A 16977-nucleotide genomic window follows, 5' to 3' on the forward strand; every position below is an offset into this window, starting at 1 on the left:
TGAGTCTCTATGTGGTGACGCCCCTGAAGGGAGGCGGCTGTCTTACTGCAGTCGGAGTCCTGTCCGCTGGTGTCTGAGGCCAGGCCAGTAGGGGAGCTGTGGGTGGATGAGGTGGTTAACAGCACAACGTGAGTAGCGGCGTCCGAGCCCTCACTCAGCTGATTTGCACGAGTCCGTCCAGAAATTGGCGTAGACAAGTCAGACTGTTCGGTGATGCCGAAAGCCGCCGGAGGGGACAGCTTTGGCGAGCGCTGCTTGTTCATCTCCACGGCCTTACCGACTACACAGCAACACACGGTCGGTTTAATGCTTGCGAGTCACGTTACATAAAAGAAAAAACACGGCGGTCTAGCGGTAGCGCCTCTCACCCGAGGTCGAATCCACTCGGCTCAGTCGCCGCGGGGGGCCGAGGATGTTGGGAAACCGAGGCTTCTTCACCTTCTCTTCACCTTCCTTCTCAGCCTTGATGCTCTTCTGTGTGTTGGAGAGACAAACTTCTGTTTGATTATTGACGATTAAATAAATCATACGTGATGACGTACACTTGGATGGGTAGATAGAGGGGTAGGTAAGGTCAAGGGGAGATAGAGGGGTAGGTAAGGTCGAGGGGAGATAGAGGGGTAGGTAAGGTAGAGTGGAGATAGAGGGGTAGGTAAGGTAGAGTGGAGATAGAGGGGTAGGTAAGGTCAAGGGGAGATAGAGGGGTAGGTAAGGTCGAGGGGAGATAGAGGGGTAGGTAAGGTCGAGGGGAGATAGAGGGGTAGGTAAGGTAGAGTGGAGATAGAGGGGTAGGTAAGGTAGAGTGGAGATAGAGGGGTAGGTAAGGTAGAGGGGAGATAGAGGGGTAGGTAAGGTCGAGGGGAGATAGAGGGGTAGGTAAGGTCGAGGGGAGATAGAGGGGTAGGTAAGGTAGAGGGGAGATAGAGGGGTAGGTAAGGTAGAGGGGAGATAGAGGGGTACGTAAGGTAGAGGGGAGATAGAGGGGTAGGTAAGGTCAAGGGGAGATAGAGGGGTAGGTAAGGTCGAGGGGAGATAGAGGGGTAGGTAAGGTAGAGTGGAGATAGAGGGGTAGGTAAGGTCGAGGGGAGATAGAGGGGTAGGTAAGGTAGAGTGGAGATAGAGGGGTAGGTAAGGTAGAGGGGAGATAGAGGGGTAGGTAAGGTCGAGGGGAGATAGAGGGGTAGGTAAGGTAGAGGGGAGATAGAGGGGTAGGTAAGGTAGAGGGGAGATAGAGGGGTAGGTAAGGTAGAGGGGAGATAGAGGGGTACGTAAGGTAGAGGGGAGATAGAGGGGTAGGTAAGGTCAAGGGGAGATAGAGGGGTAGGTAAGGTCAAGGGGAGATAGAGGGGTAGGTAAGGTAGAGTGGAGATAGAGGGGTAGGTTAGGTCAAGGGGAGATAGAGGGGTAGGTAAGGTAGAGTGGAGATAGAGGGGTAGGTAAGGTAGAGGGGAGATAGAGGGGTAGGTAAGGTCGAGGGGAGATAGAGGGGTAGGTAAGGTCAAGGGGAGATAGAGGGGTAGGTAAGGTAGAGTGGAGATAGAGGGGTAGGTAAGGTAGAGGGGAGATAGAGGGGTAGGTAAGGTCGAGGGGAGATAGAGGGGTAGGTAAGGTAGAGGGGAGATAGAGGGGTAGGTAAGGTAGAGGGGAGATAGAGGGGTAGGTAAGGTAGAGGGGAGATAGAGGGGTACGTAAGGTAGAGGGGAGATAGAGGGGTAGGTAATGTAAAGGGGTAGAGGGGTAGGTAAGGTCGAGGGGAGATAGAGGGGTAGGTAAGGTCAAGGGGAGATAGAGGGGTAGGTAAGGTCGAGGGGAGATAGAGGGGTAGGTAAGGTAGAGGGGAGATAGAGGGGTAGGTAAGGTCGAGGGGAGAGGGGTATTGAGTAAGTCGGTCATTTTCACTGAGCTGATGTCGGCGCCGCACCTTGATCTTGGGCAGGAAGTTGATGCGTGCTCGTTTCTGTTCGAGGCCTCGGGGCTCCTTGACCTTCACCCCCAGGTGCTTCATGTAGGTGAGAATGACATACTGCATCGTCTGACTGCAGCAACACAGGACACACGGTCACGGTGAAGATGCTTCAGCTGATACTGCAATACTACTACTAATAATAAGAGCAGTGTACTTCATTCAGTACCATTAGTGTACACACTATTACACAATCCTACTTCTGCTAATCTGACTCAATCTGCTATACGAGTATTTCTTTCCTCTCACCACTTCTCCTCCTCAGTGGGCTGCGATGTCAACCTGCAAGAGGGGGTACAGGATGAACACACACACTTACGGCCGCACAAATGTGTGTGTGTGTGTGTGTGTGTGTCCACACTCACAGAATGTCCTCTATCTTGGACAGAATGTGTTCAGCACAGGAACATTCCCTCTCCAAAGCCTGGAGGTCGTTTCCTCGCTCTGAATCCAGCTTCGACAGCTGGTCTTCGGCCAGAGTCAGACCCATGCTGCGCTTGTGCCTGCACAAACAACACAAACACAACTAACATCGAACACATGACCACACAGGTGAGGCGGGACAGCGTGGTGAGACGATGACAGCCACCTGAAGTCCTCCAGGTTTTTGTGCAGGTCTGGTAGGAGTGAGTCCTGTAACACTTGTGTGTACTGTTTGCAGAGATCCTCTGGAAGTAACTCTAGCCTCCGCTTGTCTGTGACACACACACACACACACACACACACACACACACACACACACACATTAGGTAAAAACCTATCAAATTAAACCCTAATGCCATGGGATCTGTTAAGAGATCCCCAATACTTTTGGTGACCACTTGATCTTTGTTCAGCTTGATTTGATCAGAATTTCTCTTTCTTTTTCACAAAACATAACAAACTCTAAGAGGGTGTCTGAGTTTCCACACCCAGGATGATCTAATTGGCAATAAACAATAACAGATGATGAAATGAATTACATCCATTCTCAATCTGGCCTCCTAATGTTGATTGACCCCCCAGGAGGACAACTGGACCCTTCGTTTGCTGACAAGATGAAATACCTCCGCCACGTCTCTCACCCTCAGGCTGACCATTTGTGACATTTTCTTTTGTTTGTTCTTTCACCGCCAAGGCCATGCAGGGAAAAGAGAGCAGAAACCTTCTACAGTTCTAATGAAATCAGACAGTATGAAAAATAACTTCATGTTTTAAATGTAAGTTTTGTGAGGAAGGTATGTGGGCTTCATCGTCTGACAGCACGTAAGTTAACTTGATGGAGAAACACCAGACATTTCAGATGTTCCATCTCTTACCCAACTCAGCTGTGACTGCGTCAGGCACTGGTATCTTAAGATTCTGAGAGAGAGGAAGAACAACTACATTAATATCAACTCACAGCGAATACAGACAAAAGCAAGAGACAAGAGAAGCACGTACGGCTGCACGATCCATGAAGAGCGAGTGGAACTCCATGAAGAAGCGGCGGCTCTCTTTGGCGCTGCTTTGCTTGTGCATGTCGGCGTATAGGAAACACAGCTGACAGAGAAAAGACGGCTCTTCAGTTCCTCCTCTCTCTTCTAGATCAAGACTATTTGATCTTTTTAGCTTAGCATTGTAGCATAGCATAGCACTCGTGTGCTGTTCAACTAGCACAACTTGGACGTTCAACCTGAGCAGCAACAACAGACAGAAAACATCAGCAGCTACTTTGATCATCAGTTCATCTCTAAGACGCTTTTTAGATCCCTGCTCTATCAAGTATGAAGAGGAATGAAACGGTTCTTTGTAGGCTGGACAAGAGCCTGACCACTGGGCGCAGAGCAGTGCGACAAACGATGAACCCTGAAATGAAGCAGTCGGTCGATCGGTCGGGAACCCAACCATTAGAAGCAGACATGCTGAAGGCTGCACAGATGCTCTTTGTCACGAATAACGTAAATGTTACTATGAATCGTGGTGGACAACAATTAGTCGCTCGTAGTAACGACTCACATCTACACAGGAAGCTAACAGACTTGGAAATGAGGCCACGTGCAACAGTCAGGATCCAGATGTTGGACCGTTAACAGGCACAATGTGGTCCATTCATGGAGGACGCGTCAAGACTGAAGTGTGACTCACCCTCTGGGCCTCGCCCTTTCAAATTCGCATCGACCAGAAATGTACTGGTGTCATTCCCGTTGTAAGAGAAGTGGCCCAGCTTGATGTGGAGCTTGTTTCTGAATATTCTGCTTCACCGACAAACGGGTGAGATTGGCGGAGCAGGCAGCTGCAGGCAGCCGGGGAAGGACACGAGCGTTCGTCCAGGAAGTTGCTCAACTTGTCACTACACGAACGCGTTAAGAGTCACGGCTCCAAGTCCCGGACTCAGAGGTCGCCTGCATCAAGACACAGCGTCCTGGACCGAGATGCTTCAGCGGAATGGGACGATTTGATTTCCCATTAAAGAAGTACTCTCTCATGCAGTAGAAGAACACTCAGTGTGTGTGTGTGTGTGTGTGTGTGTATGTATACCAGAGGCGCAGGGTCAAACTGCGAGACAACATGATGGAGGAAGACGGCGAGGTGAGCCGGCCGCGCCTTCAGCAGGTCGATGCTCTGAAAACAGCTGCACTGCTCGTTAATCTGATGGAGAAGTCAGACGTCACCGTGACATCATTGATGATGAAATAACGAACGTCAAAGCCAAAAGACCATCTTGATAGAACTCCATTTTGAAAAATAACCTTCCAGTTCCTCGACAAAGAACAACTTCCACATCTCTGAAGTCTCCGTTCTGTCTTCATTCAGATATTCTTGGGACGGCAGCCAGACGATCACGATAAGTACTGACTCCATGACCATCAAAGACCTGAGTACTGGTCTTAGACCTAGGTCTGCTTCAGTACCGGGTCTAATACTTCAGTACCGGGTCCAATATTTCAGTACTGGGTCCAATACTTCAGTACCAGGTCTAATAATTCAGGACTGGTGTCTAATACTTCAGTACTGGGTCTAATACTTCAGTACCAGGTCTAATACTTCAGTACTGGGGTCTCATACTTCAGTACTGGGTCTAATACTTCAGGACTGGTGTCTCATACTTCAGTACTGGGTCTTATACTTCAGTACTGGGTCTAATACTTCAGTACCAGGTCTAATACTTCAGTACTGGGTCTAATACTTCAGGACTGGTGTCTCATACTTCAGGACTGGTGTCTCATACTTCAGTACTGGGTCTAATACTTCAGTACCGGGTCTTATACTTCAGTACTGGGTTTAATACTTCAGTACCAGGTCTAATACTTCAGGACTGGTGTCTCATACTTCAGTACTGGGTCTAATACTTCAGTACCAGGTCTAATACTTCAGGACTGGTGTCTCATACTTCAGTACCAGGTCTAATACTTCAGGACTGGTGTCTCATACTTCAGTACTGGGTCTAATACTTCAGTACCGGGTCTTATACTTCAGTACTGGGTCTAATACTTCAGTACCAGGTCTAATACTTCAGGACTGGTGTCTCATACTTCAGTACTGCGTCTAATACTTCAGTACCGGGTCTAATACTTCAGTACTGGGTCTAATACTTCAGTACCGGGTCTTATACTTCAGTACCGGGTCTAATACTTCAGTACTGGGTCTAATACTTCAGGACCTGTGTCTAATACTTCAGTACTGGGTCTAATACTTCAGTACTGGGTCTAATACTTCAGGACCGGTGTCTAATACTTCAGTACCGGGTCTAATACTTCAGTACCGGGTCCAATACTTCAGTACCGGGTCTAATACTCTAGTACCAGGTCCAATACTTCAGTACCGGGTCTAATACTTCAGCACCGGGTCTAATACTTCAGTACTGGGTCTAATACTTCAGGACCGGTGTCTAATACTTCAGTGCTGGGTCTAATACTTCAGGACCGGTGTCTAATACTTCAGTACCGGGTCTAATACTTCTGTACTGGGTCTAATACTTCAGGACCGGTGTCTAATACTTCAGTGCTGGGTCTAATACTTCAGGACCGGTGTCTAATACTTCAGTACCGGGTCTAATACTCTAGTACCGGGTCCAATACTTCAGTACCGGGTCTAATACTTCAGTACTGGGTCTAATACTTCAGGACCTGTGTCTAATACTTCAGTACTGGGTCTAATACTTCAGTACTGGGTCTAATACTTCAGGACCGGTGTCTAATACTTCAGTACCGGGTCTAATACTTCAGTACCGGGTCCAATACTTCAGTACCGGGTCTAATACTCTAGTACCAGGTCCAATACTTCAGTACCGGGTCTAATACTTCAGCACCGGGTCTAATACTTCAGTACTGGGTCTAATACTTCAGGACCGGTGTCTAATACTTCAGTGCTGGGTCTAATACTTCAGGACCGGTGTCTAATACTTCAGTACCGGGTCTAATACTTCAGTACTGGGTCTAATACTTCAGGACCGGTGTCTAATACTTCAGTACTGGGTCTAATACTTCAGGACCGGTGTCTAATACTTCAGTGCTGGGTCTAATACTTCAGGACCGGTGTCTAATACTTCAGTACCGGGTCTAATACTCTAGTACCGGGTCCAATACTTCAGTACCGGGTCTAATACTCTAGTACCGGGTCTAATACTTCAGCACCGGGTCTAATACTTCAGTACTGGGTCTTATACTTCAGCACCTGGTCTAATACTTCAGTACTGGGTCTAATACTTCAGGACCGGTGTCTAATACTTCAGTACTGGGTCTAATACTTCAGGACCGGTGTCTAATACTTCAGTACTGGGTCTAATACTTCAGGACCGGTGTCTAATACTTCAGTACCGGGTCTAATACTTCAGGACTACTTCTCATACCTGCTCCTGCTGCGAGTCAAAATAGTCGTCTTCTGCTCCGATGATCTGGGGGTTGAAGAGGAGGGGCGGGCTACCCACAATGCACTGGGCTCCAGAGTCCTGACCAAAGGAGAAAACTCCAAGTTTACTGGACTGATGGAAAACAAAGGCACCTCACAAGATTCTGTCTCTGGATCTGAGCTACCAGAACCCTCTGGTTTGGTCTCCTCTACTGGTGGGTTAGGGTAGACGGTGGCAGACGAGAGTGTATGTGTGTGTGTGTGTGTGTGTGTGTGTGCGTGTGTGTGCGTGTACAGGGTCAGGAGGGTCCTCGGTGTCAGCTGAGGAGCAGAGCTTGAGGCTCTCGGTGTTTGGGCTCTGGCGGGGCCTCTCCCTTCTGCCAGGACTCTCTTGGGGGGGGCTGCTACACATCTAACACAAACACACACGCACACAAACAACACAAGAGTGAAGCCAGCTGGGTGTTTAGTCTGGTGCTGGTGATGCAGGGCCCAGGAGGGTCACGCCGCTCCCATTTATAGAAGCTGAGATACCAAGATTGTTGTGACGAAGACGGCTGCTCCGCTTTTTCAGGCACTTCCTGTTGAATTTAGATGTTAGATTGTAGGAGTTTCTTCAATATACCACCAGTACTAGAACTAGTACGGGATTTCTAGTACTACTAGTACTGATACTAGTATTGTTACGTCAACAGAGACAATTCCGGATTTTTGTTTTGATACAAATGGATGTGAGCGTTAAAGAGAATAGACAGTAAGGTCACATTAGGGGTCAGGTTGGGAGGTTAGCATCACATGTAGCGAGCCGACCAGAAGAGGACAGTCTCCACAATGTGGCAAAGAAGAATTCATACTTGAAGTCACCCACAACTGAGCTGTTTGGGGTCGACAGAGTGGTGACTTTTACCTTAAAACTCTCAGAGTATGAAAAGTTTCCAGCAAAAACCCAATCACCAGTTGATTGACACTGAAATAAAAGGTCTATATGAACTGTGCAGTCAGCTGCCTTTGTACCCACAGAGGGGTTGTCGGTCAGGGACCCGTCCTTGGCGCCATCGCCCTCTGAGGACATGATGTGCTGCCCACCGTCTCCATCCTCAGTCTCACCATTACTGGAACCTGCAGCTACGTCCTGGAAACACACGCAGACGCCAGTTAAGCCAGGAGCTGTACTGGTCTGAGGTCTGGTGACGGGTTACCCACCGAATCCTACAGTGACATGTTTGAAAAGCCAGGATCTTGCTGCAGCACATATTAACTAGATTAACTAGTAGGTCACACAAGGTATAAATCAAAGGTAAAAGTGGTGATGAGTGTGTGTGTGTGTGTGTGTGTGTGTGTGTGTGTGTGTGTGTGTGTGTGTGTGCGCGCGCGTGCGCACCTGTAAGGCTGCTCTGCTGAGCTGCTCCTGCAGCAGTGAAACGTGCCTCTTTCCCTCCTGAATCTCCTTCAGTAGTTTGGGTCGAGGACTCCGGCTGTAGTCCTCCTCCTTGGCCTGAACACAGACACACAACGCAGACCAGAGCGATAAGAAATATCCTGATAAACCCCGACACAACGGGACAGCGAGCACTCAGGAGCTGATACTTTGGGGTCATTTTGATTGTGATGTTAAAGGAACGCACCCACTCCTTGTCCATCGTCCCCGAAGACCGGGACACTCCTCTAGAGCTGAGGCCCACACTAGTTATCTTAGCATAATGAATGGTAGTGAATGGGAACTGTTAGCATACCTCTGTCAAACCCCTGGAATGATGGCAAAGCAACACATTCCCTAAAACATTTATGACAGTCGGTGCTACAAGCTAAGAGTTGTTACCTGCAAGTCCTGCTGCTGCTTGGTGAGCGTCCTCTCCAGGGTGCTGACTCTCCGGTTTCGAGGGCTCTTGCTCTCCTATAGGAAGGTAACGAGAGGAGGCGCTAACGTGTCCGTATCAGTAGATTTGCAGTCAGAGGAGCAACAAGAAAACCTCTTAGTTACCAACAGAAACTGGGGAACATATACAGTCAGTGACAGGAGGAACTGTCTGTCCATCAATAACTTCAACCAACCAATGAACCGTGAGAAGAACCAAAACATCGTTTCCATCCAGAAAATAATTCAGTGGAAAAAATCTCCACTCTGCTCCGTCCCTGGTGCTCTGTCCCTGGTGCTCTGTCTCTGGTGCTCTGTCCATGGTGCTCTGTCCCTGGTGTTCTGTCTCAGTTGTTCTGTCTTAGTTGTCCTGTCCCTGGTGCTCTGTCTCAGTTGTTCTGTCTAAGTTGTCCTGTCCCTGGTGTTCTGTCTCAGTTGTCCTGTCCCTGGTGCTCTGTCTCAGTTGTTCTGTCCCTGTATAAATTGTTGGGTGTCAACTAAGCCAGTCCTGTGGTTCTGGACCTGCTCTACTAGTAAAGTGTCAGGTGACAACTGCTATGGTGTTTATACAAATATTTAATATTTAAATATCAAATTCGTCATGACAACAGAATGATGATGTTTTCTATTTTTCTGTCTGAAATGAGACGAATTATGTCATCACTGTGTCCTGGGACAGGTTGAGGAGCTTGTGTTCAGCACGTCTGTGCTGCTCATTCTGCTTTCTTACTGGATCGGTCTGAGGGGGCGGGACTTGCTCCTGGGCGCTGCAGGATGAGATGCTGCTTTGCTCCCCACATGACGGTCCAGGTGAGCTCAGTTCTGGCTGGCTGACGTCTCCTCCTTCCTCCTTCCCGTCCTCTTCCTTCTCCTCCTCTTCCTCCTCCTCCTCCTCCAGGGGGATCTGAGGAAGACCTGGAGGCCGGCCCAGCACTGTGAGGGCTACATAGGAGCCCGCTGCCACCAAGGAGTCAAAAATGAAGGGAAGGTGAAGAGAGAACTGAACCTGAGTCCCCAAAACCAGCTGAAAGATGTTTGACCTCAATAAACGAAACTGGAGTCTGAACATTTATGTCTGTTTCATGAATAACAGACAAACGTGTCCTGTTCGGATCGTCCTCGCGGGGTGGACCCACTACGAGCGGGGGCCTATGAGTGATACTCACATCGTATCAGCTTGACGACCTCGATGTGATTGGAATGTGTAACGAGGGTCCCGTTGACCTGGAAGACACAAAGTACTGGAGTTAGACCACAACGTGCTGCGTCCCCGTCAGAGTGAATTGATGTTCTATTAAATACACGTGACTAATTAAAATATGCCACCATGATTGTAGTCTCATCATTTACTATAGCCCCCCCGACGCCATGATTCTAGTAAGACTACAAACATGGCTTCATGCTTGGTGTTTGAGGCTTGTTGACACCTGGGTTACTCCAGACCAGCAGTAGGAGGCATTTCATGGCTTTAGCATGCGATTTTTACTGCATGTTTAAAAATTGGTTACCATGACGAGCCGGCGACCACAGCAGCACCTTCACCCGTCAAACTCCCGCAGACTTCACAGACTAAAGAACTTCCCCGACACTCCGGCAGCGGGAGGGGGAGGAGACGCTGACTGGACTTTCAGTGCTGGGTGAACTCACCCTCTGAACGAACACAAGGTGTGAGGTATCTGCCAGCTGTGACATCACGTGTCACATGTCACCTGCTGGCTCTCTGTGAGGAATTAAATAGTGGCGCACTAACAAATCAACTCAAAAAGGAAAAAAATCTCACCTTGATGATTCTGTCCCCTGTCTGGACACCTGCACGCATCGCTGCTCCATCTAGAACAGAGAGGGATTCAGAGTGTGTGTGTGTGTGTGTGTGTGTGTGTGTGTGTGTGTGTGTGTGTGTGTGTGTGTGTGTGTGTGTGTGAGGAAGAGTCCTACCTTCTTTCACCAGCTGCACAAACACAGGGTTGTCTCCACTTACTGTCAGCCCAAATCCATTTTCATCCCTTTGGATTATCACACAACGCTGGACAAGCCCTGTACACACACACACACACACACACACACACACACACACACACACACACACACACACACACACACACACACACACACACACAATTATTATTACATGGTACTACCATCGATATTACCAGCAAACACCTAACAAACCAGTATCACATCTCAGGTTTTCTTCGATCCCAGTTTTGAAACCATCTTTATCATCCAAAACGATCTCTCTTATATCTTCGGCTTGTTTCCTTTTATCTCCTTTTTTCCACCTCATTTTTTATTTTTAGAATTTTTGTCTCAGGTTTGTTTTTCTCTGGCCCCCTCCTTTTTTTCCTTTTACTTACTTACTTACTATATAATTCATCAATAACACCCATGATGTCACTTCCTGGACCTTTTTGTTGAGCCCATTCTTATCGTTTGGTGCAGTACACGAGGAAGCCGTGCCACCATTTTAAATTCGTGTCCTGATAAAAGTCTGACGCCTCGACCCCTGAATAAAGCCGGGCAAAGGGAGGAAGACGTTTTTGCAGAAAAGTTCTAAAACGAAGGGATTCACCGGCAGCGCCGCCGACATCTGCAGGTCTGTGTGTTGCCGTCATCCCTTCACTCGCTCCACTGACCCTGCTCCACCTGTCTGTGGTCCCAGTTTTATTTTTACCACATATATGTACTATTTCCACTCATCACCACATGATCATTGAAACGATGCGTCATATTTGTCCTGGCTGTTAGGAGCCGGGCCGTGGCAGGCGGAGCCTCATCCACTTCTTTTCTGCCTCCTCGGGAACTACGTTTGTGACTCGGGTAACTTGGAGCTGTTGGAGCGCTGATTAGGCGTATTAGTTATATTTAGCTCTTCTTGGTAACGCTGCTCTGCCATTTACTGAGATTCTGGGAGAATCCGTCCCGTCAAGGAAGGACATAGTGTCTGCCGAAACCACTTGTGGGAAAAATTCTCCTCACAGGAAGAGACAGATCAAGAGGCTGAAACAGAAAAAGGTTTCTAAAAGCAGCCTGGTCTCTTTCCAAGAAAAACTACACTCACCAACGCAGAACATCCCCAACACAACAGACAGTTCTCAAAAATCTACAGAACCTGGCAACGATGTTCATATGGTGTCACTGCTGGAATGTTCACACTGCTAACAGAGGGCTTGACATGTTAGCCTAAAATCACCATTTTCTCCCATCACTGTGTGAACTCAGGAAAACAACCAGAGCTCTTTTGTCACACTGACACTCAAAAATCCTGACGCGTGATTTTAGAAGTACACACGTGTCTCGTCTGAGTCTGCACCCCCCCAGAACACAATAACACCGAATTAAAACCTCTTCACTGCTGTTGGGACTGTGTAAGTTCTTGTGTTGGTTTGATTAAACTGCATAATATGATGATGATGGTGGTGATGATGATGGTGGTGATGATGATGATGGTGATGATGATGATGGTGATGTGATGATGGTGATGATGATGGTGATGATGATGGTGATGGTGGTGATGATGGTGATGGTGATGATGATGGTGGTGATGATGATGATGATGTGATAGTGATGATGATGATGATGGTGGTGATGATGATGGTGATGTGATGATGGATGATGGTGATGGATGATGATGATGATGATGATGATGATGGTGATGATGATGATGGATGATGGTGATGGATGATGATGATGGTGATGATGGATGATGGTGATGGATGATGATGATGATGATGGTGATGGTGATGATGATGGTGATGATGGTGATGATGATGGTGGTGATGGTGATGATGATGATGATGATGGTGATGGTGATGATGATGGTTGTGGTGATGATGGTGATGATGATGATGATGATGGTGGTGGTGATGATGATGATGGTGGTGGTGATGATGATGATGATGATGGTGATGATGGTGATGATGATGATGGTGATGATGATGGTTGTGGTGATGATGATGATGATGATGGTGATGATGGTGATGATGATGATGGTGATGATGATGGTTGTGGTGATGATGATGATGATGGTGATGATGGTGATGGTGATGGTGATGATGGTGATGATGATGGTGGTGATGATGGTGGTGATGGTGATGGTGGTGATGATGGTGGTGATGGTGATAATGATGGTGATGGTGATGATGGTGGTGATGATGGTGGTGATGATGATGGTGATGGTGATGATGATGATGGTGATGATGGTGGTGATGATGATGGTGATGTGATGATGGTGATGATAATGATGGTGATGATGGATGATGGTGATGTGATGATGATGGTGATGATGGTGGTGAAGATGGTGGTGATGATGATGGTGATGGTGATGATGATGATGGTGATGATGGTGGTGATGATGATGGTGATGTGATGATGGTGATGATAATGATGGTGATGATGGTGATGGTGATGTGATGATGATGGTGATGATGGTGGTGATGATGGTGATGATGATGGTGATGATGGCGGTGATGATGGTGCTGATGATGATGATGATGATGGTGATGATGGTGGTGATGATGATGGTGATGTGATGATGGTGATGATGATGGTGATGATGGTGATGATGATGGTGGTGATGATGGTGATGGTGATGGTGATGATGATGTGATGATGATGGTAATGATGATGATGACGGTGATGATGATGGTGGTGATGATGATGGTGATATGATGATGGTGATGGTGACGGTGATGATGATGTGATGATGATGATGGTGATGATGATGATGGTGATGGTGTTGGTGATGATGATGGTGGTGATGATGGTGGTGATGTGATGATGATGATGATGGTGGTGATGTGATGATGATGATGATGATGACAGTGATGGTGATGAAGTGTCACAAACACAGAAATAGTTCTAATTTTTGGCAAAGTTCTCAATGTGTATTGCTCAAATATGGTGTTCCACAGGGTTCAATAATAGGTCCTCTAGTATTTGTTGTTACATGCTAGGAGTGCGCTACATCTCCATCAGGTTTTTCTTTTGTCACAGAGGAAGTTGATTCAATCTGCCTGCTTCTGCCAGGTGTCCTACTTGAAAAATTATTTCCTGGTCTTTGGGTCAGAGCCTCAAGACTCCAGGAGGAGGGGAAGGCCTGGAGGGAGTGATGGCAACAGCCGCACTGTCACCCTTCTTATTATATATATATATATATATATGTGTGTGTGTGTGTGTATATATATGTATATATATATATATTTATATATTTATATGTATATGTATTTATATATATATAAATATATATATTTATATATATATATATTTATATATATATACATATTTATTTATTTATATATTTATTTGGTTAATTATATCACTACTCCATTTACAGCACAAAAGAAGAATGTGTGTTTCTTACCTGTGGGGTCAAACTCGTGTTTGAGGGAGACACAGGATTTGTCATTCCTGGGTTTCTTGTCTGCAGGGTCCTTGTTGAGAATGTTTGGGGTCCTAAAACGTCACAGAGGCAAGTAAGTAGTCTCAAAACAAATAAACACACAAAAATGAAACATACATGGACTCTTTCTGTTGTTGCACTCGCATCTCCACCCAAAATAGCAACATCTCCTTCCTTCACTCTTGTTGATAAATCCATCTTTACCCACAACATCCTCATGTGTCAATCATCCATCAACCTAAACCCTTTGTGGAGGTGTCTGTGCTCTCTCGCCCTGCAGGTCACCTGGGGCTGTAGACGCTGGGCTGATGGCTTCCTGTCCTGGACAAACTACTCGCTCGCTTGCCCTGACCCTGGGTTCCCCCCCCCCCAACCCACACTGGTCGAGGCAGATGGCCTCCCATTCTAAGCCCAGTTCTGCCTGAGGTTTCTTCCTGTTACAGGGAGTTTTTTTCGCCAGTGTCAGAGTGCTGTTTCTGTGGGAACGTTGGGTGTCTTCCATCCGAGTTAAAGAGGGAGGTTCTACACCTGCTCTTTGAGTAAAGTGACTTGAGTGTTTGAGTGAGTGAGTGAGTGAGTGAATGAATAGTGCATGAAAATCAGATCTGCTGTTCAAGGAGTTCCACTGCAGTCGTACCTGTGGAGCCGTCAGTACAGAAGGGACAATGACCTCAAAGACGTGCGTGTGCAGGCAATAGGAGCTCTGACTAATATCATAAACCTGATTCAAGTTGATGACATGATCAGAACGTCAATGAGGGCCCAAAAAGATGAATGATGCTCAAATATTGTCAAGTTATTTGTCAGTTCAGATAAGTTTCATAATTCTAGAGCTGATTTCTTTAGGCTACCTTGATGTTGGTACAGCTTCCAAAATGAAACGGAGACCAAAAAACCCCAATACAACAGCGGTGCGGACCGCTGAGGCTGCTGACCCGTCCCTCACGGTGATACACGGTGTTTTTGAAGTGATACAAAAACAACAACCAGACTGAACCAAAAACCTGACCCTGAAACCATGATATGACCTGCACAGACACGTGATGAGCTGTGACACCGGATCACCAGTGACGCCATGCAGTGTGTCACAGCAGACCGGCCCCCCTGGGTGCTGCAGGAACATCTTCACACACAACGTGTTTCACAAGGTGGACGTTAAAGTCATGGTCCACCAGCTCGTGGAGTGGACGCAGGGACTCACTGTCCTGCTCAAGGACGAGCATCAGTTGGAGTCACGTCTTCTCATGGAGGTCTCGTTTCTGAGGAACAACATTCCTCCTTCATATCTGACCTGTTTTATCAGCCCTGTGCGACCGACTGGATGTGGAGGTTCGATATAAATAGCAGAGCTTCCCTCTCCGTGTCCCCCCAGCTCCTCCTACTTGTTCTGCAAGAGGGGGATTTTGTTGGCCCTGCTGTTCCTCCCTTTGACAATGGAGGCCCTGGGCTTTTAACAATGGCTCCCACGTCAGAGCCTCTGCACTATACTCTGGCTCTGTGGGACAGATTCCCGGAAACGGAGACAAGGGATTTTTGGCTTGACTCTAGTTTCCTGAATGTGGAAGAAGGCTGGGAAAGAAATGGGGGGCACACGTGTCTTTGAGGGAAGACAGAGGACAGGGCTGAGAGGTTTTCAACTCGGCTACCCGAGTGTGAGACCCATCAGATTTAAACTAAACTCGTGGTGAAAATCAGATCCTGGGCCACAGATGCAGGCCATGTCAGGAAAACAGAGGTTATCTGAAGCAGACTAAAGGCCTGAGACGGATTCCTCTCCCCTAGACACAACAAAAGCATCACAATCACAGGAATTGTGTGGAACAGGAGAGGATCAGGGAAGGGGAGCTAGCAGCTGATAGGACCCAGGACACAGTGGGGGGCAAGAGCAAACACATGATGTGTTTTTATCATAGCAAAGGTAAGAAGATCCCATGTCAGTTGTCATAAATATAGACAACGAAATATCAACAACTCAGCAATGACAACAAAATGTAGTTGCGTGCATTGAGCTCATTACAAGTGCAGCTGACTGACACGAGTTCATCCATCAACAGCTTGAACATCACATGACATCACGTATGACATCACATATCATCAGTGTCAAATTATTAACAATTAGGGTTCTTAATTAAAAGCATTTTTACCACACAAAAATAAAACATTTACACAATTTATTTCACTCCAGAATTATTTTTAAATGCCTTTTAGGTTTTTATTAATATGGCTGCTATTATATTATCACCTTGAGAAATTTGGTAAACACACAACCTCACAGCAGGCCAATTTTGGCCCATGGGCCACATTTTGGGCAGCCCTGCTCTAGAAACAATAATCAGCCAATGAAACTGGATTGACTGCAGAAATTCAAACATGCCTCTCTCCTTCTTGCATGAATTGAGCAACTCTGCTTTATTCTCAACTGCAACAAAAATGCTTTTTGAATAAGAGCTCTGACTCACTCCTCTGCTCTGACTCACGTCTTTACCATGGCAACAGCGGCCACAGTTCATTGTCATGGTAATAATTAGAGCCGACCGCTGCGCCAAACTGAAACAACATGACTCATCGTGTGACTTCCATGAGCTGGTCCAGGAGTTCCAGGGCCATTCGATTCTGTGTAACCTACTTCTCACTCTCCATCAACATGTTCATGCACATTTTCCAGTTTTCCCAATACAGAGAATTATCAGGCCTTATAAAAAAAAAAAGAACCTCACTCCCGACAACATACAGAGTTTTATACTGAGTTGATTTGATGCCGTTTAATATCTGAATGCAAGTCGGACACGTTGAGGAGTTGATGAGAACTGCTGCCATGTCCTTCACCGCAGCTTCAGCCACTTCCACTCCATTCAGCTGCACTCGTGCTCCCTGAGCTGCGACCACAGTGACGTGTTGATTCTCTGATGAAGTCCCAGTTTTCTGTCATTTTGCCCTGAACATTCAAAGTTC

At 47.0% G+C, this 16977-nt stretch overlaps 1 protein-coding gene across 2 annotated transcripts in view; it reads right to left on the bottom strand.

Moving 5' to 3' along the window:
• The window catches only part of arhgef12b (Rho guanine nucleotide exchange factor (GEF) 12b), a 35510-nt gene that overhangs the window by 10635 nt on the left and 7898 nt on the right, over positions 1-16977 (bottom strand). Inside the window, exons 2-20 of one of the 2 annotated variants that reach the window (XM_086225695.1) lie at positions 13987-14078; positions 10563-10661; positions 10408-10457; positions 9794-9851; positions 9358-9584; positions 8592-8666; positions 8154-8267; positions 7791-7904; positions 7068-7184; positions 6774-6872; positions 4463-4573; positions 3386-3484; positions 3262-3304; positions 2553-2658; positions 2329-2466; positions 2213-2245; positions 1922-2036; positions 369-474; positions 47-280 (exon numbers count right to left, since the gene is read on the bottom strand). In XM_086225695.1, coding sequence (XP_086081821.1) covers positions 47-280; positions 369-474; positions 1922-2036; positions 2213-2245; positions 2329-2466; positions 2553-2658; positions 3262-3304; positions 3386-3484; positions 4463-4573; positions 6774-6872; positions 7068-7184; positions 7791-7904; positions 8154-8267; positions 8592-8666; positions 9358-9584; positions 9794-9851; positions 10408-10457; positions 10563-10661; positions 13987-14078 — 2030 coding nt within the window. The remainder of the gene's footprint in view (positions 1-46; positions 281-368; positions 475-1921; positions 2037-2212; positions 2246-2328; positions 2467-2552; positions 2659-3261; positions 3305-3385; positions 3485-4462; positions 4574-6773; positions 6873-7067; positions 7185-7790; positions 7905-8153; positions 8268-8591; positions 8667-9357; positions 9585-9793; positions 9852-10407; positions 10458-10562; positions 10662-13986; positions 14079-16977) is intronic. The other variant, XM_086225696.1, reaches the window with a different exon arrangement.

The sequence above is a fragment of the Aulostomus chinensis genome, chromosome 15 (genome assembly GCF_037954235.1).
Source record: "Aulostomus chinensis isolate RoL2024-O1b breed Wild chromosome 15, RoL_Achi_v1.0, whole genome shotgun sequence".
Lineage (NCBI taxonomy): Eukaryota > Metazoa > Chordata > Actinopteri > Syngnathiformes > Aulostomidae > Aulostomus > Aulostomus chinensis.